The sequence below is a fragment of the Oryctolagus cuniculus genome, chromosome 4, assembly GCF_051225735.1.
Source record: "Oryctolagus cuniculus isolate XC-2025 breed Fujian yellow rabbit chromosome 4, ASM5122573v1, whole genome shotgun sequence".
NCBI classification, from domain to species: Eukaryota; Metazoa; Chordata; class Mammalia; order Lagomorpha; family Leporidae; genus Oryctolagus; species Oryctolagus cuniculus.
This window is the reverse complement of record NC_142870.1, coordinates 5,572,026-5,599,558: the sequence shown is the minus strand read 5'-3', so window position 1 is coordinate 5,599,558 and position 27,533 is coordinate 5,572,026. Positions and strand designations below refer to the sequence as shown.

The 27,533-nt window shown below is 49.8% G+C and overlaps 1 protein-coding gene across 1 annotated transcript in view; it reads left to right on the top strand.

The window, feature by feature from the left end:
- The window catches only part of B3GALT5 (beta-1,3-galactosyltransferase 5), a 143,390-nt gene that overhangs the window by 24,731 nt on the left and 91,126 nt on the right, over positions 1 to 27,533 (top strand). The window contains exon 2 of the mRNA XM_089330533.1: positions 10,175 to 10,294. Within this exon, the coding sequence (XP_089186659.1) occupies positions 10,175 to 10,294 (120 nt within the window). The remainder of the gene's footprint in view (positions 1 to 10,174; positions 10,295 to 27,533) is intronic.

Below are 27,533 nucleotides of genomic sequence, written 5' to 3'. Positions count from 1 at the left end.
GGGAAAGGTCTTCCTTCCGTTGGTTCACCCCCCAAATGGCTGCTGCGGCCGGTGCACCACACTGATCCCAAGGCAGGAGCCAGGTACTTACTTCTCCTGGTCTCCCATGGGGTGCAGGGCCCAAGCACCTGGGCCATCCTCCACTGCACTCCCGGGCCACAGCAGAGAGCTGGCCTGGAAGAGGGGCAACCGGGACAGAATCCAGCGCCCCCACCGGGACTAGAACCCGGTGTGCCGGCACCGCTAGGTGGAGGATCAGCCTAGTGAGCCGCGGCGCCGGCCGAGAAATTCTTTACCGTCTCCTTGTGCTGACTCCGTAGCGTCCCTTCCTCGAGCGGGCGCTGCGTTCGAGCAGGACCCACCGTAGTGGTGCACAGGTGGGACGCAGTTGCGATTGCCTTCACCCGCTGACGGTCCCCCCCACTGTCTACCAACCACTGCTTGTCCCTGATGAGGCTTCTGACTGCTTTTCTCCGCGTCAAACCCCCTGGGAGTCAGGGCTTCCTCTGCCTCCTGTTCTCTTTGATGTATTCATATGAGATACCTCAAAAAGCTCAGGAAAGAGGGAAATTGTTTTTTAGAAAGCTTTTATTTAATAAACACAAATTTCATAGGTACAACTTTCAGAACACAGCAGTTCTTCCCCCCACACCCGCCCTCCCACCCCCAAACTGTCCCTCCTCCTGCTCCCTCTCCCATCCCATTCTTCATTAAGATTCACTTTTTTTAAAAAAGATTTTATTTATTTATTTGAGAGGTAGAGTTACAGACAGAGGGAGAAATAGAGAGAAGTCTTCCTTCCATTAGTTCACTCCCCAAATGGCTGCGACGGCTGGAGCTGGCCTGACTCAGCTTTGGCCCACCCCTGGACCAGAACTGCCCTCTCCCGACCCAGGAGGTGCACATGGGACACACGTGGGACTCTAGGGAGGTGCACACGGGACACAGGCATCGACACTGTGTTCAGGTCCCCATTGTCTTAACCACATGGAGCTGAAGATGCCACCGCGATGGAGAGCCGGCTGCGCTTAATCGGGGTGCGACTTTGTCTCTGTGCCCTGCACAGGTGGGCTGTCACACACTCCTTGCCTGCGCCCTTGGGACAGATGGGGCTGGGGAAAAACACACAGCGCCCCTTAAATTCAGGACCATGGACACGGGCGGCCCGTCCAGCCCTGCGGCCAGGCCGTGACGCTGTGCCTGCCTGGTCCGTTCGCTTTCTGGGAGTCTCCTCTCTTCTCGGGGTCCTTGTTGCCTGTTCCTAGCCGATGCCCTTGTTTCTCGCCAGAAAGCACAAAAGGGAACATTGCCGAGACGCATTGTCTGTGCTCCTGGAGTGGACAAATGCACCTGCCCGGGTCTGGGGCCGTCCTTGCTGCTGACTCCGGCACGTGGCTGCGTCTGCCTCCCTCCCTCTGCACCCTCACTTCTGCCGTCCTGTCTCGGTCGGTGCCATGTCTTCTCCCGTCTCTTAAAGCAATGCCAGTGGCTCCCATGCTCCTCCCTGGCTGCCGTCAGCTTCCTTCCTTCCTCTTAGAACAGAGCCTCCCCACCCCCAACACTTGTCCCGACTGCCAGTGCCTAATTCCTTTCCTCTCATCCCATTTTGTGGGTCAACATTTTGTTTTGGGATAATCTTAGAGTCACACAGACGTCGCAGTGGTCATCTCAGTCTATGTTGAACCTGACCCAGCTGAGCATGGCTTCCTGCGCCTCTCCTTGGCTTTCAGGCCCTCACCTGCAGGGTTTCTCCTGTCTGTCTCGCCAGCTGCCCCTTCATGGATTGCTCCTCCCCTCCGGGGGTCTCGGTCCAGGGTCTTCTCCTCTTGGTCTACACCCGCTCCCTCTCCTGCACGCACCTGGCTTTCCGTGGGAGTGACACGCACACAACTCACACCTTCTTCTTCTCCACTCCCTCCACACCAGAACTCCAGACCCCGGAGTCCCACCTGCTCCCTGTGCTCCCCGTGGGGATGGCTCGTGCACAAAGGGACCGGTCCACAGGACCGCTGGCAGCCTTGCCCCGGGCCTGCCCCCCGCCCCCCGCCAGCCTCATTCTCCGGGTTGCTCCGGCCTCTTGCCTGCTTCTGTTTCCCTCCCAGTGCACAGCTCAGCGGTCAGGAGCCCAGCAGCTGACCATGTTGTACCGTCTCTCGGGCACCCTCGGTCACCCGTGCCTCCTCGCTCCTCCTGGGCGATTTCGTTGCCTCCCAAGGATTTCCTGCCTCCTCGGGGCTCTGGCCTCACCAGAGGGAGCAGTGGATCCTTGCAATTGCCCGTCGGAACGTGCCATTCTTTGTCGGTGACTCTGTGCCCTCATTTCTCCTGGAAACTCCCCCTACCCGGCCAGCCCCCTCCCCGGCTGCCTCACCCTGGCCCCTTCATACGACCAGGACCTGCACCCGCATCTCCTGCATCTCCTGCTCCTGTGGCCTCCTCACTGCCCCAGTGCGCTGGGGACGTCTCCGCCTCAGGCCCTTTGCCCGGCTGTTTCCACTGCCTGGGACTCTCCCCCGCACAGTCACAGGCCCCGCTCCCTATCCGCTTTCACCTTTTGCTCAGGTATTACTCCCTTCCTGAGGTCCACTCTGGCAAACCTTTCAGCGGAAAACCCCTTCCCATGCACCCCCACCTCCCTCAACCTGCTCTGTTTTGTCCCATAGAATGTATGTTCTCATTCTATCCTATAGAACTTAATTATAAGATTTATTTTCGATAAGTTTGTTTCTCTCTGCCACCTGCACTTCAGCTTCCTGAGAGCAGAGGTTGTTGTTACTTGTGTGCAACAGGTCTCTCTTCAGAATCTAGAATGGGGCGTGACACGGAGTAGGTGTGCAACAGGTCTCTCTTCAGAATCTAGAATGGGGCATGACGCGGAGTAGGTGTGCAACAGGTCTCTCTTCAGAATCTAGAATGGGGCATGACGCGGAGTAGGTGTGCAACAGGTCTCTCTTCAGAATCTAGAATGGGGCGTGACGCGGAGTAGGTGTGTAGCAAGTGGCTGCACAGGACTTGATGTGCCCTGGACCCGACTTTTAAAGTTGTCTTCACAGGGATCCATGCATTCCCGGTTGAATCATCAGCTAAGAGTTCTAACTTCTCGTTGGCATCCCTCCCTCTCCTTAGTAAACTTTTGACTCGTGTGTAATCTTTGTCAGGAACAGAAAAATATTTCAGCCATGAGCATGGTGTGAACTGATCTGATCACGGAGTCAGCATCCCCACCTTCCTCCATGTGTGAAGCCTGCCAGCTGCTGGAACCCTGGATCACACATCGCTGTCACCTTGATTTTCTAGCTGTTCATTGCATTTTTGCACTCCAGTCTTCCTGAACCTAATCCAAGGGTTTGCCCCTTCCTTTTGCCCCCTCTCCTGCCCCTTGTGAGATAGAGGAAGTGACAGGTTTATGTTCCGCCCCTTGTGAGATGGAGGAAGTGACAGGTTTATCTCCCGCCCCTTGTGAGATGGAGGAAGTGACAGGTTTATCTCCCGCCCCTTGTGAGATAGAGGAAGTGACAGGTTTATCTCCTGCCCCTTGTGAGATAGAGGAAGTGACAGGTTTATCTCCCACCCCTTGTGAGATGGAGGATCTCAGGTCGTGGCTCTTGGACTTGATGTTTGCTGTCAGCATCAGTAGATTACCTGCGTGCCCAGTGCTTTCTTCCCTGTCTCCACGGCATAACAGCAACCTTACCCACTCCTAGGGTTGAGGTCGGTGGTCCTTGATAGCAGAGAAGTGCTTTCCTGTTTGCTGGTCTCTTGACAAGGAGCTTAAAGCAACTGGGAAAAAGTCGTAGCTGTACCTTCCTGGTGTCCCCTGGTAGCAGTACTCTTCTTCTGTCATCTGGAACCTTGGGCCCAGCAGAATCCAGAGAGTGAGCCCGAGAAACACAGGTGTTCTAGGTGGATCAGTGGGGTCACTCCTCCTTCTGCCTTTGTTCTCGTGACTACTGGGGACAAAGCACCCTATGCTGGCCCTTGGCCAAGGTTACGGCCGCATCGGGAAGGATGGGCGTCCCGAGCTTGAAGATCGTCACCGCCATACTGATGCCTCATTTATTTTCCAAAGGTGATCCCCACCCCCATTCGGTTAGCGACTTCTCTGTGCTGTATCATGATGTAGTAAAAGGATGTGTGCTCACGTATCTATTGCCGCTTGTTTAACTGGAAAGCGGGACTCAACCCAACTTGCCGTTGTGTAGGATGCCTAGTCGGTGGGTCAGAGATTCTATAAGCCCTCAGACATTAAGCTTCTAGGCAAGAAATGCAAAACCATACCCAGGACATCTGTTCCTTCTTGTTAAGCCGTGTTACTGTTTCCTCCAGGGAGAAAGGAGTCCGACGTAACGACCTTAGGTCAGAGTGATGGCTATCTTCTCCAGGGATGATGGTGTTTGGGGTGCAGGACTGGTCTCTGCTGCTGGAAGGCGGGACATCAAGTAGCTGTCAGCACAGATTGCTGACAGAGGCATCACCTCCGTCTTTGCCATGTGGCTACTTCTTCACGAGCCCATGGCGTTAGAGTCTGGCTGACATTAGCTGCTACCTGGTGGTTTAGCGCCTCTTCCCCGATGGATGCTCTCTCAGGGGCACTGACGTGGTTAAGAGGGCACCGTCCTTTGAGTACCCTTCTGTCAACCACATGTGTCTTCCTCCAGCTTCCTCATCTCCCATCGCCCAGGCCCTTAAGCAACTGGCTAAACCACTCTGAATTCCCTGCTTTGCTCTTTGTCATTTGCTTGGGAGGCAATATTATTTTAATTCTCTGTCACGGAGAGATGCAGGGACATTTGCCGATAGCAGCTTCCATCTGACCTTCTCCACAACGCGAGCTCACGGAGCGCTCGCCCACAGGAGTGAACCAACGTGGGGGTTCTGCTGGCTGTCAAGTGTGTCTGGTGCAGTGATGTATTTGGGGGCGAGGGAACATTCCTGGGTGGTCTTTGGATCCAGAGGATCCACTGGGACCTGGTCCTAATCAAAGGCTCTGTGTGTGTTTTTTTTTTTTTTTTTTTAACCTGATGTCTAGAAGCTTCTACTCTAAGTTGGGGAGGTCATGGCAGTTCCCTGGGGGCCAATGTCATCTCGGACAGCATCCATTAGCCTTGAAATGCTCAGGAATTTCTTTCTCCAGTGTGTGCTCACTTGAGAAAATGACCACAGATCCACTTGGAGAAGGACCCGGGAAGTCATGTTGCACATACGCCTTGGTGTTGGAGGGTCTTTCCTTGTGGGTCTTCTACCCTCCTTTAGTCAGTGGGTCCTGGCACAGGGAATGGCCCAGGTAGAGAAACTGGGCAGGATTGTGAGGTGGCCCAGGTAGAGAAACTGGGCAGGATTGTGAGGTGGCCCAGGTAGAGAAACTGGGCAGGGATTGTGACGTGGCCCAGGTAGAGAAACTGGGCAGGATTGTGACTTGTTACTGTAGTGGCTGCCTCTGGCCTTCTGTTTATCTGTCTTGACTTGTTTTGGTTGTGTACACTGAGCAATGCTCGCTGCCCAGCTGTCTTGCTTTTGGCAATGCCAGTCCTATTTACCTCTCTTTTATGTGTCTTGCTTTTCATGCACTCTCAAGAACTCTTTGCCTGCGTATTACAATTTTGTTATGAAATATTCTTGTTTTTGTTTATTTCTAGATGTTTTATGCTTTCAGTTTCATTTTTACCTTGGATATAGGGTTATTTGGGAAGGTGTTTATTAATTTCTTCTATTTTAAATGACACTTTTCACATACATTTTTAATTCCATATTTGTGATATAAGATGCTGTTTATAAAAATCGCCCCTTAAAGTTTTTTATAAAGCTTTTATTTATGGCATGAACATGGGTGCTTTAAAATTATTTAACAAGAGAAGGATCTACATTGTGTCCATGTTGGTTAGTGTATATGTACTTTCTACACCTATCTCTTAAGTTGAGTGTGGCGGTTACACTTGTTGTGTACTGAGAATACCACCTGGCGCGTCGTAAGCACAGTGCAGGTGTACTAAAATGTGTGCTTTTAATAGGCATTTGTGTGCTATGCTGTAGGACGCATAAAGGTTATATTTTCTCTATGGATTCTACCACATTGCAACGTGACCTCTCTCTTGCCTTGTTAATGCTTTTGACCTTGAATCCCAGTTTATCTACTATTAACCATGCCACTCTAGCTTTCTTTTTGTTCATCTTTGTCTTATACATTTCCATCGCTTTATTTCAATTTTTCTTTCGTTTTATTGTGCTCTTATAAATAATACACACATTGCTATATGGCTAAGTAAGCCCCTGCTGGACCCAGTCCTCCAAAAGATAGCAACAATCAACTCTGGACCCCAAGGCAAACAAACAAAGCAAAAACAAATCAGTAACCTACATCTGAAGGACAACGAGGAGGGGCAGACGCAAGCTGCTGCGGTCAGATCTGACATGGGCGACGAGAACGGCACGGGATCAGTTTTGCATTTCCAGGGCCCTTAGCATGAGAATTGGCCTAGCTGTGTGAGCAGGACAAAAACTCCAATGAAAGTTCCTTATTCTTTCCCACCTGAAGAATCAGAGGATAGATTTTGGTGGAAATCACAGCCACGAGGGGCCACATGGCAAGCCCTGGAGAAGACAGAGCTAAGGAGGGATAAGCCCAGTCTGGCCATGAACTTCAAATTCCCGGCTGACCCCTGAACCACACATCTGTGGGACACATCCCAGCTGAGCAGAAAAGAATGACCTGAGAGATGAGCTACACTCCGAGTCCAGAGAATTGATGACTTGTTAAAAACAAAAACAAAAGCAAAAACAAAAACAAAGAAACAAACGAAAAACCAGCTTTGTTGAGAGGAATATGAAGGGGTCTTCACAAAGCTAATGGAAAGTGAACATTATGGAAAAAAAACTCCATAGATTTCAAAACAGTTTTTGCATCCAAACAAGCTTATCTTTTCCATTTTTCCTCATTTTTTGAAGCACATTTGCATAAAGCACTCAGGCCCCAGAACACGGCTCACCATGGCCAGAATACAAGCCACAGTTCTTTGGAACACTTTCTTTAAAAAAAAAAAAAAGATTTATTGGGTCCGGCACTGTGGGTAAAGTCACTGCCTGCAGTGCCAGCATCCCATATGGGTGCCGGTTCGAGTCCCAGCTGTTCCACTTCCAATCCAGCTCTCTGCTGTGGCCTGGGAAAGCAGCAGAGGACAGCCTAAGTCCTTGGGCTCTTGCACTCACATGGGAGACCTGGAAGAAGCTTCTGGTTCCTGGCTTTGGATCAGCACAGCTCCAGCCATTGCAGCCATTTGGGGAGTGAACCAGTGGATGGAAGGTTTCTCTCTCTCCCTCCCTCTCTCTCTCTCTATCTCTCTCAGCCTCTCTGTAACGCTCTGCCTTTCAAATAAAGAATTAAATATATCTTTTACTATATATATATATATATATATTTATTTATTTGAAAGGCAGAGAGTTACAGAGGGGAGGGAGAGACAGAGAGATCTTTCACCTGCTGGTTCACTTCCCAGATGGCCGCAAGGACCAGCGTTGGCCCGGGCTGAAGCCAGGAGCCAGGAGCCAGGAGCCAGGAGCGCCATCCCAGTCTCCCTGTGAGTGCCGGGGCCCAAGCACTTGGGTCATCTTCCACTGCTTTCCCAGGCCGTTAGGAGGGAGCTGGATCACGGAAGTGGAGCAGCTGGGACTCGAACCAGTGCCCATGTGGGATGCCGGCGCTGCAGGCGGTTTCACCAGCTACCACAACCCCCGCCCTCTTCGGAGTGTTTTCACGTGCTTACTTCCCTTCTCACAGCCTCTGAGCTTCCTGAGCCTGTTGACAACCCGACTTCACTGTCGCTCACGTTTCCTTCCAGACCCGCTCCTCAGCAGTGGCAGCCGACGGGTCCACCTGCGCCCCACCCCCGAGACCCGGCTGTGCCTGGGCATGCGCAGGTCTCACAGCTCCCAGGGGTGCCATGTGCACAGGGTGGAGGCGACGCCAGGCCTGACCTTCTCTCCCGTCCTCTCGGGTAAGGGCAGCTCCCTGGGGCCTGCTCTGCTCCCAGCCAGCCCACGTCCACTGCTCTGCCCAGGCAGGCCACCTCTGCTGAGCCTGCCAGGACACTGGGCAGCGTGGGGTGGGGCGAGAGGGCTCTGCCTGCCAGGCCCCTCCTGCAGCTGCAGCACAGCGCCTGGGGGGAAGGAGGAGGAGGTTTCCCTGCGCAGGCGCGAGATGAGGGCTGCAGGCGGAGCTGCCCCAAGTTCAGCTGGGAGACCCCGGCACCCCTCCTCCCACCTGCCCTTCCCGTGTGGTCTTCTGTTCTTTCTGGAGCCCCTCTCACCCACACGTGAGGCACGTGAGACCTCCCACGTCCGACGCCAGACTCCTGCCGTCCGCTCCTGGCTTCCCTTCCTCTGTGTGGGATTTCCCAGTGGGTGCGTTTCCCTCTCTGGTTTCCTTGCGCTGCAAGGTGGACCTCAGCGGCGCCCGTTCTCTGTGCTGCTCGTCCACTGTGGTTTGAAATTGGAGAATTCCAGACCAAGTTCACGTCTCTTAGGATTCCCACAGATGCTCCTCCACGTCTCCTTCCACCTCTTCCTTGTGCGCTCCTTGGGCGGAAGGCACTGTGGTCAGCTTGGTGCTCCTTGGGCGGAAGGCACTGTGGTCAGCTCGGTGCTCCTTGGGCCAAAGGCACTGTCGTCTGCTCGGTGCTCCTTGGGCGGAAGGCACTGTGGTCTGCTCGGTGCTCCTTGGGCCGAAGGCACTGTGGTCAGCTCTGTGCTCCTTGGGCGGAAGGCACTGTGGTCTGCTCGGTGCTCCTTGGGCGGAAGGCACTGTGGTCTGCTCGGTGCTCCTTGGGCGGAAGGCACTGTTGTCTGCTCGGTGCTCCTTGGGCGGAAGGCACTGTGGTCAGCTCTGTGCTCCTTGGGCCGAAGGCACTGTTGTCTGCTCGGTGCTCCTTGGGCGGAAGGCACTGTGGTCTGCTCGGTGCTCCTTGGGCGGAAGGCACTGTTGTCTGCTCGGTGCTCCTTGGGCGGAAGGCACTGTGGCCTGTTCAGTGCTCCTTGGGCCGAAGGCACTGTGGCCTGTTCAGTGCTCCTTGGGCGGAAGGCACTGTGGTCAGCTCTGTGCTCCTTGGGCCAAAGGCACTGTGGTCTGTTCAGTGCTGCTTGGGCAGAAGGCACTGTGGTCTGCTCGGTGCTCCTTGGGCGGAAGGCACTGTGGTCTGCTCGGTGCTCCTTGGGCGGAAGGCACTGTGGTCTGCTCGGTGCTCCTTGGGTGGAAGGCACTGTGGTCTGCTCTGTGCTCCTTGGGCCGAAGGCACTGTGGTCAGCTCTGTGCTCCTTGGGTGGAAGGCACTGTCGTCTGCTCTGTGCTCCTTGGGCGGAAGGCACTGTCGTCTGCTCCTTCCTGTGCTGGGAAGTGCTGTGCTTACTTGCAGATTTTGCCATTGCCAAAGTTGTTTTCAAAAGGAGTTCACTGATTTTATCAGAATTGAGTATCAAAGCTTTTAGTCACGAATACCTTTCAGAGAAAAATGCCGTTATCCAAATCCACCATCCATGCCTACTCAGCAGGGCTGGAGGTGTCCGAAGCACAAGCCCATCTCCCCGAGGGGAAGCCACCGTGAGTCCGACCGAGGGGGCTTTGAAGCCTCCTTCTGGATGCCAGGGATCCTGTGGTGAGGTTTGGAAGTGGGGATGTGCTGTGGGTCTCCCCAGGCTCGGATGTAGAAGCCCTGGTCTCAGCACTTCTGGGGTCAGGGGCTTTACCACGCTAAAATGCAGCATGCAGGGTGTCCTCGGATCCAACGTGCCTGGAGGTCTTACAAAAAAAAGGGGAATCTGGAGACAGACTGACATACCATGCACACCTGAAGGCAGCCATCCATCCCACCCCAGGGGAGAGGCCTGGGACAGGTCCTCCCTCTCCACCCTGGAGGGGATCCGGGACCTGCGAGGATCTGGGACAGAGCAAACAGAACCACTCTACACAAGGCTGTGAACGAGAGCCTGTTGCTTAAGGCCCCCATGGGGGGAACTTTGTTATGACAGCTCTAGGCCACTCCACAGGATGACTGACAACGTCAGAGCTGTTTACAAAGACTCATGGTCCACGATGCGAGTGATGGCGAGGAAGAGGGAGTCTCTGTGTGTGGCTGCATCAGCACAAATGCACGTTTACACAGTCTGATTCTGTTCGCCCTTTCAACAGGGGGAACGCACCTGCCCCTCCGCAAATGACCAGATGGGAGCTCAGCGGCCGTCCCCTGTGCTCCGTGGAGGTGGCTTCTGCAGCAATACGATGAGGAGCTTCTTCAGTCTCTCCCCCGGGGTAGGTGTCCTGTGGGCCGAACAGCTTACTTATCAACAGTTTTGTCAGCGTTGGTCTAGAACATTCTGTTTGCCATCTCTGATGCTTCTGATCTCTCTGTCCCAAAACCACATTGGAGTTTTTTAGATACACTAACGACTGCAGTGGAGAAAGCTTCCCATCTCAGGGGACACACACACACACACACACACCTCGCTGTGGTTCGTCTCTGTGTGGCGGTAGGAGGCATTCGCAGTACTTGGGGCAGGTGTGGAAGGTCTGGATGACTTCACAGCAGGAGTGGGTGCTTTGGTGCAAGTGTGGGAACAACCACGCACTTCTCTGCTTTCCTCCCAAGAATCCCTTTTACCTCCTGATGATGACAGAGTGGCTTCCTACTTGTGAAGCTCTTGTCCTAGACATTTTGAATGTAGTCTGTTATCATCAGCCATGGCTCTCCAAATTATTTTTTTGTCCAAATTATTGTCTCCTGTCTGGACATAATTTTCCCTGCTTACTTGATTTTTCTATTCTCTTTATTCTTATTTATTTATTTTTGACAGGCAGAGTTAGACAGAGAGAAAGAGACAGACAGAAAGGTCTTTCTTCCATTGATTCACCCCCTCAAATGGCCGCTGTGGCCGGCGTGCTGTGCTGATCCGAAGCCAGGAGCCAGGTGCTTCTCCTGGTCTCCCATGTGGGTGCAGGGCCCAAGCACTTGGGCATCCTCCACTGCACTCCCGGGCCACAGCAGAGAGCTGGACTGGAAGAGGAGCAACCGGGACAGAATCCAGTGCCTCGACCAGGACTAGAACCCAGGGTGCTGGTGCCACAGGCAGAGGATTAGCCAAGTGAGCCGTGGCACCAGCAAATTCTCTTTATTCTTAAAAGATTCTAGAATTCAGTTGCTCTGACTGCAGACTCTTGAAAGAGATATTTTCTCACAAGGAATTGAAGACTTGAACAAACAAAATTATTTAAAACTTGTGTTTATACTGAGGGGAAAAATGTTTAGATACGTTTAGAAGTCCACAGGAATATTTTTAAGACAAGATTTGAGGAATAACAGGCAAAAAGTGGAAGGAGCTGGTGTTTGACCCAGGTGAAATAAGGCAGGGGGCCGATGAGAAGTGGGTCGGGGTGACATGGGGCCCAGAATGGGGGAAAATGAGCTGGAAGAGTTTTCCAGAATTTCTGCTAGCCCTGCCCCTTAACTCCACTCACCTAGATGCCAGTGCAGTACGCCTGCTTTCCCATGGTGCACCTGTCTCCCACATTGGAGAAGGCACCTCGTTGATTACATGTACATAGAGCTCCACCCAGAGATGCCATAAAATTTTCCTAGAGGAACTCACACACACTAGGCCCCACCCAAACTCCTTCCCTTGTATGTTCAATTAGGGCACCATCCCTACCCCCACAGAAGGGACCACTGGATGTGGGAGCACCCCCCAAGTATCTCTCCTGTTGGGGTTGCCCCAACTCCTGCCTGAGTATATGTCCACTCTCACTTTAAATAAATTCTACACTTTCCATACGTCTCTGCTTTGAAGATTCTGTAATACAAACTGGGGAGCACATTCCTGCCACAAGAGGCTGAGGGGGCAAGCGACCAGGAGGTGCAAGGTCTTGGAGGAAGATGCTCTGGCCCAACAGGACGAACAGAGCAAACAGAACCACTCAATCTCTATTTTTTCTTTTTCTCAGATTAATTTATTTGAAAGGCAGAGTTACACAGAGAGAGGAGAGGCAGAGAGAGAGAGAGAGAGAGAGAGAGAGAGAGGTCTTTCATCAGATGGTTCGCTCCCTAGATGGCCGCAATGGCAGGAGCTGTGCCAATCCGAAGCCAGGAGCCAGGAGCCAGGAGCTTCTTCCAGGTCTCCCATGCGGGTGCAGGGGCCCAAGGACTTGGGCCATCTTCTACTGCTTTCTGAGGCCATACCAGAGCTGGATTGGAAGTGGAGCAGCCAGGACTAGAACCGGTACCCATATGGGATGCCGGTGCTTCAGGTTAGGGTGTTAACTCACTGCGCCACAGCACCAGCCCCTCAATCTCTGTTTTTTCAAAGAGGGTCTTCTGGATGGAAAAAGTAGGACAATAAAGGACGGTGGACACGGGGTCTCGGGAGGTCAGAACGTGCAATGGGCATTTACCTCGCAAGCTGAGCCTTCAGTCGCAGGGAAGTTACATCCCTGAGTGTGTCCCAGAGCTTCTACAAGTGCTTGTGATGTTCATGGACACAGCCAAGGGCTCCACAGACCAGGAAGTAGCCTGTGGGAGTTTTGCCCTTGAGAGGGTCAGCAGTGGTCTAGGTAGGGCAGTCCCTGGTGGCTTCTGCAGTGGTGTGGGAAACAGATGGCTTCTACCATTTACCACTGAGTGCTGGCATAGGTTCCTGGTGTACACAGTCACTACCAACCAGCTTTATCTTCCTTCTTGTTCATAAGTGGTGAGTTTAGGAATACTTTATGCATGTCTTCAGCTCATAAAACAATTGAAGTTTCTCTTCGGAGTGTTCTTGGATAAGGTGGAGGAGTGGGGAAGTAAGTCTACATGCTAGAAGATGGATTCTCAACTGTGGAAAGACTCTCTTTAAATATGAGAGGTTTTCAAAAAGTTCATGGAAATTGCATATTGTGAAAAAATTACACATGGACTTCATTTTTTTTTTTGGCACCCAAATAAACGGAACTTTCCATGAACTTTGGGAAGTTCCCACTTAGTTAAGGACAAGGTGTCAAGATTAAGGGGGTTGAGCTCTTGACCCACACGTCTCTGTCCCAGGCTTGGTTTGCTGTCACTTATACGGAGGGAGACTTAGTAGGTTTGCTTATGAGAAGCCAGATATCCCTGCAAGCAGGCATTGTAATTTGTAGAAATTCATGTGCTACATGAGGTCTTTGCTAATAGCTTGTGCTTAGTGGCTTATCAGCAAATATTTAAGTGAATAAATGACAAATCAGGGTGCCCATGAATTAAATTTGCAAATTTGGCAAAGACAAATGGAAATCCCCATTGATACTCAAGAGTAACACATTTCTCTTAATATTGGAACCTTTGCCAGAAGCAAGGATCAGATTAAAAAAGAGTGAGTATAAATTTCTGTAATTGATTTCTTTTTTCCCCCCAATTGCATGTGCTATGCACATGAGGAGGAACTGGAGACTTTACTGAAACGTAGGTTAAAGATGGGATAAGAGGCAAAGCGATGAAGTTCAGTTTGCACTGGTGGAAAATGGTATCTGCTTATTTCCATCATGGTCTGTGATGCGCAGACCACACCTAGCGTGTGCGGTCCGTTGGTATGTGTGACATTCTCAGAAGGGCTGCCAAGACTGGACCAAGTCCTAAAGTCGAAAACCATCATATTGTGGAAGCAGTTAGAAGGAGGAGGAACATTAAACCATGGAAAAGAGAAATTTAGGATGAACTTGGAGCCGGAACAGTGTGCTAGATTAATGCTCAGCTGGCCCCATCTACAGGCTCCTGGCGTTGGCCTGGTCCAGCCCTGGCTGTTGTAGACATTTGGGGAGTGAACCTGAAGATGGAAGACCTCTCTGTATATCTCTGCATCTCTGCCTCTCAAATAAGATGAAAATAAACAAATAGAAATGCTTTAAAAAATAACTCTTCTTGGGAAGCCCACCAGCTTTGGAGTGAGGTGAGACCAGGCTGAAGCAGCCCAAGCCACTGGTGATGAAGCTGCAGGAAGAGCCTGGAGGGAATCCAGCTTGGACCCCTGTGGGGGTAGTGTACCTCCCAACTAGAGGAGAAATAAAAAGGAGGGGCACGTTTCCCATCAGAAACCCTACAGGCTGAGAGAATGATGAGATACACTCCAAGTCTGAAGAGAAAACTACTGTCAGCCTAGAATACTATACCCCATACACATCTCATTTGTGAAGGAAGGTGAAATAAAGACCTTCCATCACAAACAGAGAATGAAAGAATTTGTCACCACCTGTCCAGCCCTACAAAAGATGGTTAAAGATGTGCTAAACACAGACACATGGTCATCACTATGAAAGAAGGTAGAGGAATAAATCACCAGTAAAAGTACAAAGGAAATCCTAAGTAAAAAATAGGAATATTTATAGAAAAATGGCATGGCAAGTCCATTACTTAGCAATAGTCACCTTGAATGTAAATGGTCTCAACTCCCCAGTTAAAAGACACAGACTGGCCGAATGGATTAAAAAAGAAACCCATCTATCTGCTGCCTACAAGAAACACATCTCACCACCAACGACACACACATTCTGAAAGTGAAAGGATGGGAAGGTATTCCATGCTAACAGAAACCAAAAAAGAGCTGGTGTGGCCATCCTGATATCAGACAAAATAGACTTTAGCAGAAAAACTCTTAAAAGAGACAAAGAGGGGCACTATGTAATGATTAAGGGATCAATTCAACAGCAAGATGTAACTATTGTAAAGGTATATGCATCTAACTACAGGGTATCTGGCTATTGAAAAGAACTGTTAAGGGATCTAAAGGGAGACATAAAATCAAATACAATAGCAAAGGGGGACTTCGATACCCCACTTTCAGCAATGGATAGATCAACCAGACAGAAAATCAGCAAGGAGACAAGAGTTAATTGACACTGTAGACTAAATGGACCTAACAGATATCTACAGAACTTTCCACCCTACAGTTGCAGAATACACATTATTCTCAGCAGTGCATGGAGCTTTCTCTAGGGTTGACCACATGTTAGGCAATAAAGCAAGTCTCAGAAAATTCAAAAAACCAAAATCACACAATACCTCTTCTTGGAACACAATGGAATGAAGCTGGAAATCAGCAACTCAGGAATCTCCAGAACATACGCAGACACGTGGAGGCTGAACAACATGCTCCTGAATGAACAGTGGGTCATAGGAGAAATCAAAAGAGAAATTAAACAATTTCTGGAAACAAATGAAGATGACAACACAACATATCAAAAACTTATGGGATACAGCAAAAGCAGTGTTAAGAGGAAAGCTTATAGCAATAGGTGCCCACATCAAGAAATTGGAAAGGCACCAAATAAATGAGCTATCAATGCATCTCAAGGATCTAGTAAAACAACAGCAAACCAAACCCAAAACTAGTAGGAGAACAGAAATAATTAAAATTAGAGAAGAAATAAACAAAATTGAAACAAAAAATACAAAAGATCAGCAAAACACATATCTGGTTTTTTTGAAAAAAATAAACAAAATTGACACAGCATTAGCCCAGCTAAATAAAAAAAGGAGAGAGAAGATTCAAATCAATAAAATTAGTGATGAAAAAGGAAATACAACAGCAGACGCTACAGACATAAAGAATCATCAAAAATTACTACAAAGAGCTGTATGTATGCCAACAAACTGGGAAACCTAGAAAAAATGGATAGATTCCTGGACACATACAACCCATCTAAATTGAGCCATGAAGATACAAAAAACCATAACCAACATCAAAATTGAATCTGTATAAAGACCTTCCCAACAAAGAAAAGCCCAGGACTGGATGGCTTCACTGCTGAATTCTACCAAACGTTTAAAGAAGAACTAACTCCATTTTTTTCTCTAGCTATTCAAAACAATTGAAAGGGAGGGAATCCTCCCAATTCTTCCTATGAAGTCAGCATCACCTTAATTCCTAAACCCACATAATATGCAACTGAGAAAGAGATCTGCAGACCAATTTTCCTGATGATGCAAAAATCCTCAACAAAATTCTAGCCAAAAGAATCCAACAACACATCATAAAGTTCACCTACCCAGACCAAGTGGGGTTTATCCCTGGAATGCAGGGATGGTTCAACATTCACTAATCAATCGATGTGGTACATCACACTAACAACTGCAGAACAGAAATCATATGATTATCTCAATAGATGCAGAAAAAAATCATTTGATAAAATACAACACCCTTTCATGATGAAAACTCTAAGCAAATTGGATATAGAAGGAACATTCCTCAATATAATAAAGGCAATTTATGACAAACCTATGGCCAGTGTCCTATCGAATGGGGAAAAGTTGGAAGCATTCTTGCTGAGATCCGGAACCAGACAAGGCTGCCTACTGTCACCATTGCTATTCAATATAGTCCTGGACATTTTAGCCAGAGCTATTAGGCAAGTAAAAGAAATCAAAGGGATGCAAATTGGGAAGGAGGAAGTCAAATTATCCCTATTTGCAGATGACATGACTCTATATATAGGACTCCACTAAGAGACTATTGGAACTCATGGAAGTGTTTGGTAAGGTCACAGGATATAAAATCAATACACAAAAATCAACAGCCTTTGCATACACAGACCATGCCATGGCTAAGAAAGAACTTCTAAGATCAATTGCATTCACAATAGCTACAAAAAAATAAAATACTTTGGAATAAATTTAACCAAGGATGTCAAAGATCTCTATGATGAGAATAACAAAACTTTAAAGAAAGAAACAGAAGAAGATACCAAAAAAATGGAAAAATCTTCCATGTTCATGGATTGGAAGAATTAATATCATCAAAATGTGCACACTTGCAAAAGCAATTTACAGATTCAATGCAATATCAATCAAAATACCAAGGACATTCTTCTCAGATGTAGAAAAAATGATGATGAAATTCATATGGAAACACAGGGGACCCCGAATAGCTAAAGCAATCTTGTACAACAAAAATAAAGCTGGAGGCATCATAACCAGATTTCAAGACATACTACAGGGCAATAATTTTTTTCTTTTTTTTTTTTTTTTACAGGCAGAGTGGACAGTGAGAGGGACAGAGAGAAAGGTCTTCCTTTGTCGTTGGTTCACCTTCCAATGGCCGCCGTGGCCAGCATGCTGTGGCCAGTGCACTGTGCTAATCCGAAGGCAGGAGCCAGGTGCTTCTCCTGGTCTCCCATGGGGTGCAGGGCCCAGGCACTTGGGCCATCCTCCACTGCACTCCCGGGCCACAGCAGAGAGCTGGCCTGGAAGAGGGGCAACCGGGACAGAATCCGGCGCCCTGACCAGGACTAGAACCCGGTGTGCTGGCACCGCTAGGTGGAGGATTAGCCTATTGAGCTGCGGTGCCAGCCACTACAGGGCAATTATAATTAAAACAGCCTGGTACTGGTACAGAAACAGATGGGTAGACCAATGGAACAGAATAGAAACACCAGAATTCAATCCAGGCATCTACAACCAACTTATATTTGACAAAGGAGCTAAAATCAATCCCTGGATCAAGGACAGTCTCGTCAACAAACTGGATTTCCACAGGCAGAAGCATGAAGCAAGACCCCTACCTTACAGCTTACACAAAAATCCACTCAACATGGACCAAGATCTAAATCTATGACCTGACACCATCAAATCATTAGAGAGCTTTGGAGAAACCCTGCAAGACATTGGCATAGGCGAAGAGTTCTTAGAAAAGACCCCAGAGGCACAAGAAATCAAAGCCCATGAGAGCATTTCAGGGATGGAAAGACAAGACACCGAAGCTAAAAAATGTCCTACGTGAAGGATCTCTGAGACACCAGTGGAAAGAAGTGCTCATCAAAGAAGGAGGTACCTTTCTCTGAAGGGAGGAGAGAACTTCCACTTTGCTTACAGCCCCGTCTAAATACTGATGGAGTTTGTGGATTCAAAAGGCTTCCATAGCCTTGGCAGTTCATGTCAAGAGCCTCGGGTGATCACTGACATCATACATAAGAGTGTTAATTGTTAAATCAACAAGAGTCACTGTGCACTAACTTCCCATGTGGGACCTCTGTCCTCAAAGAGTTGTATTATAATTATGTCTAAGTGCGCCCAAAAGATGTATCATTCTTAGGTGCTTTGTAAAAGTTAATTAGTTTCTAAAAAAAAAAAATAGAAGTGAAATTAACTTTAAAATACGATGACTTTGAACAGCCCTTTTTTGACTGTTGAAGAACAGTTTTTTTTTTACTGTGCAAATTGTTGAACTCTTTACTTAGTATAGAGTTGGTCTTCTGTATATAAAGTTAATAGAAAATGGATCTTAGTGGAGAATGGGACTGGGATTGGGAGAGGAGGGAGGAGGAGGGTTAGGAGAGTGGGTGGAAGGTGGGTATAGTGGGAAGAATCCCTATATTCCTAAAGTTGTACTTATGGAATGCATGAAGTCTGTGTTCCTTAAATAAAAGGTTTCTTTGGGGAAAAAAAAAAGCTGCAGTAGAGAGAAGAGCCGGGCTCACCCCGGCGTTCCCGTGCCCTTTGTTCCCGTGACTCTGTAAGACGCGGGCTGGCATTTTCCCAGTGTTTCCGTGAGCTGAGGCCCAGGCACTTGGAGGCACTTGGCACAGCCACACAGCTAATGATGGCCCAAGCCAGGACGGGATCCTGTGGGTTGTCCTCCCAGGGCACCCCTAAATCTTGGGGAGAGAGTGACTGTCAAAGCAGACCGCTAGGACCCCCGCAGGAGTGAGCACAAATCAAGACATTTGCAGAAATGAGAAAGACGACTGATAAAAAGCACGGATCACGTAAAATAACCAACAAAGCCAGGGCTGATTGTGGGTGATAGCGGTACAGGTGCGATGCGGTGCAGGATCACAGGGCCCGGGACCCTGGGGACACTGGCCCTAGCTGCCAGTGACACCTGCACCCCCCAGGGGGACCAGAGAGCCTGATTGACTGTGAAAGTCACGGAGGCCTCATCGAATTTCATTGATAACCAGCCAAGAAACGGAAAGAAAAAGGATCACTTTCACACCGGACCAGGGGGCGAAAGGACGCAGATGGAACCTGGTTTACCTGATTCCCATTCTGACAAAACAAAGCTGCCATGATCTCTTCTCCTGGGTTTTTATTATTGGGTGTGGGTCTCAGGTGCAGGGGGAGGGTGCCATGTGTCTGGCTTATGTTAGCGGAGTTAGCCTGCTCAGCACACCCACCAGGGGACCAGAAGCCAGGCTCAGGGAGTTGCGTAAGCTCTCACAACCGTCCAGCTTCTACGGGGCAGGAAATAGCGTCAAAGCCCACTGTTGTGACTGCACCCCGGAGGATCTCTGCTTTACGGAGGTTGCCAAACGCCCGAGGAGCAGAGCTGCCAGCCCCGAGTGTGGCCGGATCAACAACCTTGCCTGTGTGTCTTGCTCTTTGGGGAGACCCTTATGAAACACAGGGCACACATTTGTTTAAAATCCGGGGCTTCTCCCCAGGGTTCATCCTCAGCTTCTCAGGCAACCGGTGCTACCGTGTGAGGGATCCGGGACCTCCGCCGCCCCTCCCTTATTCCATGTAAAGAAGCAGACAAGGGGCTAGCGTTGTGGCGCGGCGGCTAAGCCACTGCCCAAGACGTTCCCATCCCACGTGGGCGCCGGTTCGTGTCCTGACTGTGCCACTTCTGACCCAGCTTCCTGCTCACACGCCTGGGAAAGCAGTGGACGATGGCCCAAGTGCTTGGGCCCCTGAACCCATGTGGGAGACTTGGATGGAGTTCCTGGCTCCTGGCTTCGGCCTGGCCATTGCAGCCATTTGGGGAGTGAACCAACGGATGGAAGATCTTTTTCTCTGCCTTTCCCTCTCTCTCTGGAACTGCATTTCAAGTAAATAAATAAATGTTAAAAAGGAAGGAAGGAAGGAAGGAAGGAAGGAAGGAAGGAAGGAAGGAAGGAAGGAAGGAAGGAAGGAAAGCAATGGGGCCAGCTTTGGGGCATAGCAAGTAAAGCTGTTGCCTGTGATGCTGGCATCCCATATAGGTGCTGGTTCAAGTCCCGGCTGCTCCACTTCCAATCCAGCTCCCTGCTAATGCACCTGGGAAAGCAGCAGAAGATGCCAAGTGCTTGGGCCCCTGCACCCACGTGGGAGACCTGGAAGAAGCTCTTGGCTTCTGGCTTTGGCCTGGCCCAGTGTTGGTTGTTGCAACCTCCAGGGAGTGAACCAGCAGATGGAAGACCTCTCTCTCTCCCTCTCTGTAACTCTGCCTTTCAAAAGAAACAAATAAATCTTAAAAAAAAAAAAGATGCACTGCCGGCATCCCATATGGGCACCGGTTCTAGTCCCGGTTGCTCCTCTTCCAGGCCAGCTCTCTGCTGTGGCGTGGGAGGGCAGTGGAGGATGGCCCGAGTGCTTGGGCCCATGCACCCGCATGGGAGAGCAGGAGAAGCACCTGGCTCCTGGCTTCGGATCGGTGCAGCTCCGGCTGTTGCGGCCATTTTGGGAGTGAACCAACGGAAGGAAGACCTTTCTCTCTGCCTCTCTCTCTCTCTGTCTGTAACTCTACCTCTCAAATAAATAAATAAAAATCTTTAAAAAAAGGAGCAAATTCTTCTTACATGGAATCTGTGGGAGTCCCTGAAGTTTTCGCCGAGGACCCTCAGTGACCACAGGGCATTTGCACTGTGATGGGTGCTTTGTGCAGGGGGCTGATGCACTGTCAGAAGGGCAAGCCTCACCTTCAGCACTTTCCCGAGAGAAAGCCGAATGTACTTCAAAAGTTCGTGAGAAACGGAATGAAAGACAAGTTCATCTTGGCACTCCCCACATTGAAATCTGAGCAAATGAGGGGTCTCAAAACATTCAGACAAATGCACATTATGAAAAAAGACCATGCACAGTTTTTAATATTTTGGCAATAAAGTGAACATCTTTTTCATTCAATTTCTAGAAATTTTTAAAAAGTGAGAACTAGATCAGAAGCAGAGCAGCCGGGACCCGAACTGGCACCCGTGTGGGATGCAGGCAGCACAGGCGGAGGCTTAGCCTGCGAGGCCACAGCGCCCTCCCTCCTCCCCAGCCACTGTGGCTAATCTTAATATTTGTAGTTAGCAACAAAGGATCTAAAGAAGTCTCCATCTGCATTTTAACACGGTCAGCTCTGTGTCTCAGCCCAGCCTCATTCATTCATTCACCCATTCCTCACCGACCCTGAATCCAGCCCCCCACCCCAGCTGTGCAAATGGCTCAGTCAAGGTGATGCGTCTGCCCTGGGCAGGTCTTTGCCCGTGGATTTGTCTCACCGGTCCTCCTGTTTTGCTGGCACGTGTTTTTACTCAGTGTCCTCTTTCTCCTTGACAAGTTGCAGAACCGCCTGCGCTTTGCAAAGTGCACTGTGCGGTGTTTGCTTTGCTGGGACTTCTGGCCCCGCAGGCGGTCTGACCTGCTGGGCTTCTGGCTGAGCGCTGCCGTGGGTTGTGGGTCGCGGAGCAGGTGGCTGACTGAGCAGACGGTTCGGGCTGACTTCTGTCCTCACAAGGCCGCAGCTGTGGGGGGCCAGCAGCGAAGGTGGAGGCTGTGGCACGGCTCACGGCGTGGTCTGGTGTGTGGAGTGTGGCAGGCTCAGCCAAGTCCACATCCGTCCAAGGGAAGCAGGCTGGGAGACAGATTGGAGTCAGAGCATTTGACCTTCAGATCTGGACTCTGCCCCTGGGCAATGACTTCCGAGCACGCGGACCCTCCCTTGGCCAGGGGTCAGCTCAGCTTTCACCGATGCCTGTTGTATCCTGGTTCTGCCTTGCCGAGCATTTGTGTTCTCTTTACCACGGAGTCGAACCAGAGAGACGACTGGCAGTAAGCTGGCCCTCTTTTTCCTGGCACTCTTTCCTTCTAAAGATTTTTATTATTTGAAAGGCAGAATTAGAGAGAGAGAGAGGAAGATACAGAGAAATCTTCCATTTGCTGGTTCACTCCCCAAATGGACAGGGCCAGGCTGAAGCCAGGAGCCAGGAGCTTCATCCAGGTCTCCAACTTGTGTTCAGGGGCCAAGGACTTGGTCCATCTTCTGCTGCTTTCCCGGGCATATTAGCAGGGAGCTGGATCGGAAGTGGGGCAGTCAGGACTTGAACCAGTGCCCATATTGGATGCTGGTATTGCAAGTAGAGGCTTATCTTGTAGCACCACAATGCCAGCCCCCCTGGGCACTCTTCAATGATGACAAAAATGGAGACGCTGGGCCCTGCTGACTGCTTGAGGTATCCGCCAGTGGATCAGCGTCCTGGCCAGCTTGATGACAAGGAATGAAGTCCCAATGGTACCAGCAGGTGCGGTCCCTGGGAAGCGGAGCAGGGGGGGTTAGGTCAAGGTGCACCTGTAGCAGCAGGTGCTCAGTGCCCCTGCCAGGCTGCCCCTCAGGCCAGCACTGAGCCGATCACTTTGCAGTCAGACATTAAAGACGCGGCAGGCTCCGCCAGTGGGGAGCCTGGTGCGGGAGCACGGTATAGCTCCTGTGTGCTTCGATGTGAGACAGCACACACACACCTCAGAGTGCTGGCGGACCAGTGGCCCTCACAGATGGCCCTGCGGTGCTCCCCACGGCTGTGAGTACAGCGAGTGACGTGGCGACAGGGAACTTGGGGCTGCAGGTGGAGTTGCCCAAGCTGGTCAGCTCGTAGGGACTTAGGGAGATGAGCCGGGGTTAGCCTGGTGGGGCCAGTGGAGCCGCGAGGGATCTAAAAAGCGCAGCAGGGAGCTGAAGGGAGGTGACAGCACGAGAGGACACAGCGGCCGGTGCTGGCTTTGAGGATGCAGGAGGAGCCATGAGCCAAGGAATGCAGGCAACCTCTGGAGGCTAGAAAAGGCAGGGAAGTGGCTCAGCCTCCGGGAGTCCAAGGTCCCTCACCCAGCTGGCACCTCGACGTTAGCCCTGTGAGACCCTGTGAGATGTCTGACCCCAGGAAGTATTATAACTCATTTGTGTTATCCGGTGCCGTGGCTCACTAGGCTAATCCTCCGCCTAGCGGCGCCTGCACACCGGGTTCTAGTCCTGGTCCGGGCGCCAGATTCTGTCCCGGTTGCCCCTCTTCCAGGCCAGCTCTCTGCTGTGGCCAGGGAATGCAGTGGAGGATGGCCCAGGTGCTTGGGCCCTGCACCCCATGGGAGACCAGGAAAAGCACCTGGCTCCTGGCTCCTGCCATCGGATCAGCGCGGTGCACCGGCCGCAGCGTGCCGGCCGCGGCAGCCATTGGAGGGTGAACCAACGGCAAAGGAAGACCTTTCTCTCTGTCTCTCTCTCACTGTCCACTCTGCCTGTCAAAAAAAAAAAAAAAAAAAAAAAAAAAAACCCAAAAAAACACATTTGTGTTGTGTTTTTTAACAATTTACTTATTATTTATTTGCAAGGCAGAGTTACAGAGGGAGAGAGCGAGAGAGTGTCCCTCTGCTGGTTCACTCCTCAGATGGCCACAATGGCTGGGGCTGAGTCAGGCTGAAGCCAGGAGCCTGGAGCTCCATCCGGGTCTCCACATGGGTGCGGGGGACCCAAGCACTTGAGCCATCCTCCACGGCTTTCCCGGGTGCTTTAGCAGGGAGCTGGGTGGGAAGTGGAGCAGCAGAAACTTGAAGTGGCACCCATCTGGGATGCAGGCGCTGCACGTGGAGGCTTAACCTCCTAAGCCGCAGTGCCGGTCCCTGTGTTGTTTTCAGGACTAGGTTTGTGGTCATTTGTCGCTGTGGCCGTGGGGAAGGATGACACTTTTCTATGGGGGGAGAGCATGGGGCTTAGACTCAGGCAGATCTGGGTGTGCACCTTGCTTTTGTCTTAGCCAGCTGCCCATTCTTGGGTAAAAACAAAAAACCAGAACCTTTCCTAGGTCCCAATGAGCGTGACATTTTCTTGCAAGTGGGAAAGTTAGCGTTATTTAGCTGCCAGTAAGAAGTTAGTGATAATCAAATACAAAAAGCTGTGCTCTCGGCAGGCAGGGATGAGACCAATCGTGTGCACGGTTCCTCAAAAGAAGACAACTGGCTGGCCACTGGGCAAGAAATCATCACTTTCCAAACTCCAGACAGGAATTGGCGGTGTGGCGTAGTGGGTAAAGCCATCGCCTGCAGTGCCGGCATCCCTTATGGGCACTGGTTCAAGACCTGGCTGCTCCACTTCCCATCCAGCTCTCTGCTGTGGCCTGGGAAGGCAGTGGAAGATGACCCAAGTCCTCGGGCCCCTGTATTACATGGGAGACCTGGAAGAAGCTCCTGGCTCCTGGCTTTGGATCAGCGTAGCTCCAGCTGTTGTGGCCATTTGGGGAGTGAACCAGCAGATGGAAGCTCTCTTCTCTCTCCCCCCCCCTCTTTCTCTCTCTAACTCTACCTTTCAAATAAATAAATAAATCTTTAAAACTTTCTAACAAGAGCCAAGTGTCAGACAAGCGATGTGCTAGTGCTGCTACAGTGTTTTACGAGCCTTCCTCCTGTCCCTCCACGCCCTGCCACGGGGTGACCCTGGGAAAGGAAGGCACATTCCGTCCTTCCAACTGTCCTCTTGGCTCAGTTTGTTCCAGAATTAGGATGGCCAGAAAAGTAAGAAGTAGAGCTGTTGGGACGGCATTATGATATAACAGGTTAAGCTGCCGCCTGCGACGCTGGCATCCCCTGAGTCCTGGCTGCTCCACTTCTGATCCAGGTTCCCGCTAATGAGCCTGGGAAGGCAGTGTAAGATGCCCACGTGCTTGGGCCCTGCATCCCTGGGGGACCTGGCCCAGCCCTGGCTGTTGCAGCCATTTGGCCACTGAATTTGTGGAAGGAAGACCTCTCTCTCTCTCTCTCCCTCTCCCTCTTTCTCTGTAACTCTACCTTGCAAATAAATAAATCTTAAAAAAAAAAGAATGTCATGAAGGAGAAAAATTGAGATGTGAACAAAATGCATATATAGATTTATTATGTTCAAAAAAGATTTATTCATTATTTGAAAGAGAGAGAGAGGGAGACAGAGAGAGAAAATGAAAAGACAGAAAGTTCTTCCATCCACTGGTTCACCCCTCAGTTGGTAGAAATAACCTGGACTGGTCCTAGCAAAGCCAGGAGCCAGGAACTCCATCTCCCGTGTGGGTGGCTGGACCCCAGGCACTTGGACCATCTTCCAGTGCCTCCCCCGGAGCTGTAGCAGGGAGCCAGATCGGAAGCAGAGCAGCTGAGCCTCAAACAGGCGCTCTAACAGAGGATGATGGCATTGCAAGCATGCCTAAGCTGCCGCGCCCTAACGCTGGTGCCAACAGCGTCGGAACGAGTGTAGGTGTGCGTCGCTGTTGGAGTGGGAACATCACAAACTGCCTTGCGGATCGTCCGTGCTCGGCTGTAAATCAGGAAGTGTACTGCGATCATCCTCAAATGGAAGCAGTCTTTCCTAAAACAAACTGATTGGCAGACAGTCGACTGTCGACTGTCGGGTTGGTACAGGCGCATGCACACCCTCCTTCTCAGCCTGAAACAGACAACCACTGACGCAGAATGGGTTCCTGGGGCTTGCTTCTTTTTTTTTTTTTAACTTTTATTTAGTAAATATAAATTTCCAAAGTACAGTTTATGGATTACAATGGCTTTCCTCCCCCATATTTTCCCTCCCACTCGCACCCCTCCCATCTCCCGCTCCCTCTCCCATTTCATTCACATCAAGATTCATTTTCAATTATCTTTATATACAGAAGATCGATTTAGTATATATTAAGTAAAGATTTCATCACTTTGCACCCACACAGAAACACAAAGTGTAAAATACTGTTTCAGTACTAGTTATAGCATTACTTCACATTGGACAACACATTAAGGACAGATCCCACATGAGAAGTAAGTACACAGTGACTCCTGTTGTTGACTTAACAATTTGACACTCTTGTTTATGGTGTCAGTAATCTCCCTAGGCTCTAGTCATATGAGTTGCCAAGGCTATGGAAGCCTGTTGGGTTCGAAGACATTGATCTTATTCTCCAGACTGACTTCCATAGTGGCTTGACCAGTTTGCATTCCCACCAACAGTGGGTTAGTGTCCCTTTTTCCCCACATCCTCTCCAGCATCTATTGTTGGTAGATTTCTGACTGTGAGCCATTCTAACTGGGGTGAGGTGAAACCTCATTGTGGTTTTGATTTGCATTTCCCTGATTGCTAGTGATCTTGAACATTTTTTCATGTGTCTGTTGGCCCTTTGGATTTCCTCTTTTGAAAAATGTCTATTGAGGTCCTTGGCCCATCTCTTAAGTGGGTTGTTTGTTTTGATGTTGTGGAGTTTCTTGATCTCTTTGTAGATTCTGGTTATCAACCCTTTATCTGTTGCGTAGTTTGCAAATATTTTTTCCCATTCTATCAGTTGCCTCTTCACTCTCCTGACTGTTTCTTTTGAGGTACAGAAACTTCTCAATTTGATGCAATCCCAAATGTTAATTTTGGTTTTGACTGCCTGTGCCTCCAGGGTCTTTTCTAGGAAGTCTTTGCTGGTACCTATATCTTGCAGGGTTTCTCCAATGATCTCAAATAATTTGATGGTGTCAGGTCATAGATTTAAGTCTTTAATCCATGTTGAGTGAATGTGTAAGGTGAAAGGTAGGGGTCTTGTTTCAGGATTCTTTTTTTTTTTTTTTTGACAGACAGAGTGGACAGTGAGAGAGAGACAGAGAGAAAGGGCTTCCTTTGCCGTTGGTTCACCCTCCAATGGCCGCCGTGGCCGGCGCACTGCGCTGATCTGATGGCAGGAGCCAGGTGCTTCTCCTGGTCTCCCATGGGGTGCAGGGCCCAAGCACTTGGGCCATCCTCCACTGCCCTCCCTGGCCACAGCAGAGAGCTGGCCTGGAAGAGGGGCAACCGGGACAGAATCCAGTGCCCCGATCAGGACTAGAACCCGGTCTGCCGGCGCCGCAAGGCGGAGGATTAGCCTATTGAGCCATGGCGCCGGCCGCTTCATGATTCTGCACATGGAAATCCAATTTTCCCAGCACCATTTATTGAATAGACTGTTCTTACTCCAGGGTTTGGTTTTAGATCCTTGATCAAATATAAGTTGGCTGTAGATGTTTGGATTGATTTGTGGTGTTTTATTCTGTTCCATTGGTCTATCCATCTGTTTCTGTACCAGTACCATGCTGTTTTGATTACAACTGCCCTGTAGTATGTCCTGAAATCTGGTATTGTGATGCCTCCGGCTTTGTTTTTGTTGTACAAGATTGCTTTAGCTATTTGAGGTCTCCTGTGTCTCCATATGAATTTCAGCATCATTTTTTCCAGATCTGAGAAGAATGTCTTCAGTATTTTGATTGGTATTGCATTGAATCTGTAAATTGCTTTTGGGAGAATGAACATTTTGATGGCATTGATTCTTCCAATCCATGAGCATGGAAGATTTTTCCATTTTTTGGTATCCTCTTCTATTTCTTTCTTTAAGGTTTTGTAATTTTCATCGTAGAGATCTTTAACATCCTTAGTTAAGTTTATTCCAAGGTATTTGATTGTTTTTGTAGCTATTGTGAATGGGATTGATCTTAGAAGTTCTTCCTCAGACGTGGCATTGCCTGTGTATACAAAGGCTGTTGATTTTTGTGTATGTCCTGCTACTTTGCCAAACTCTTCTA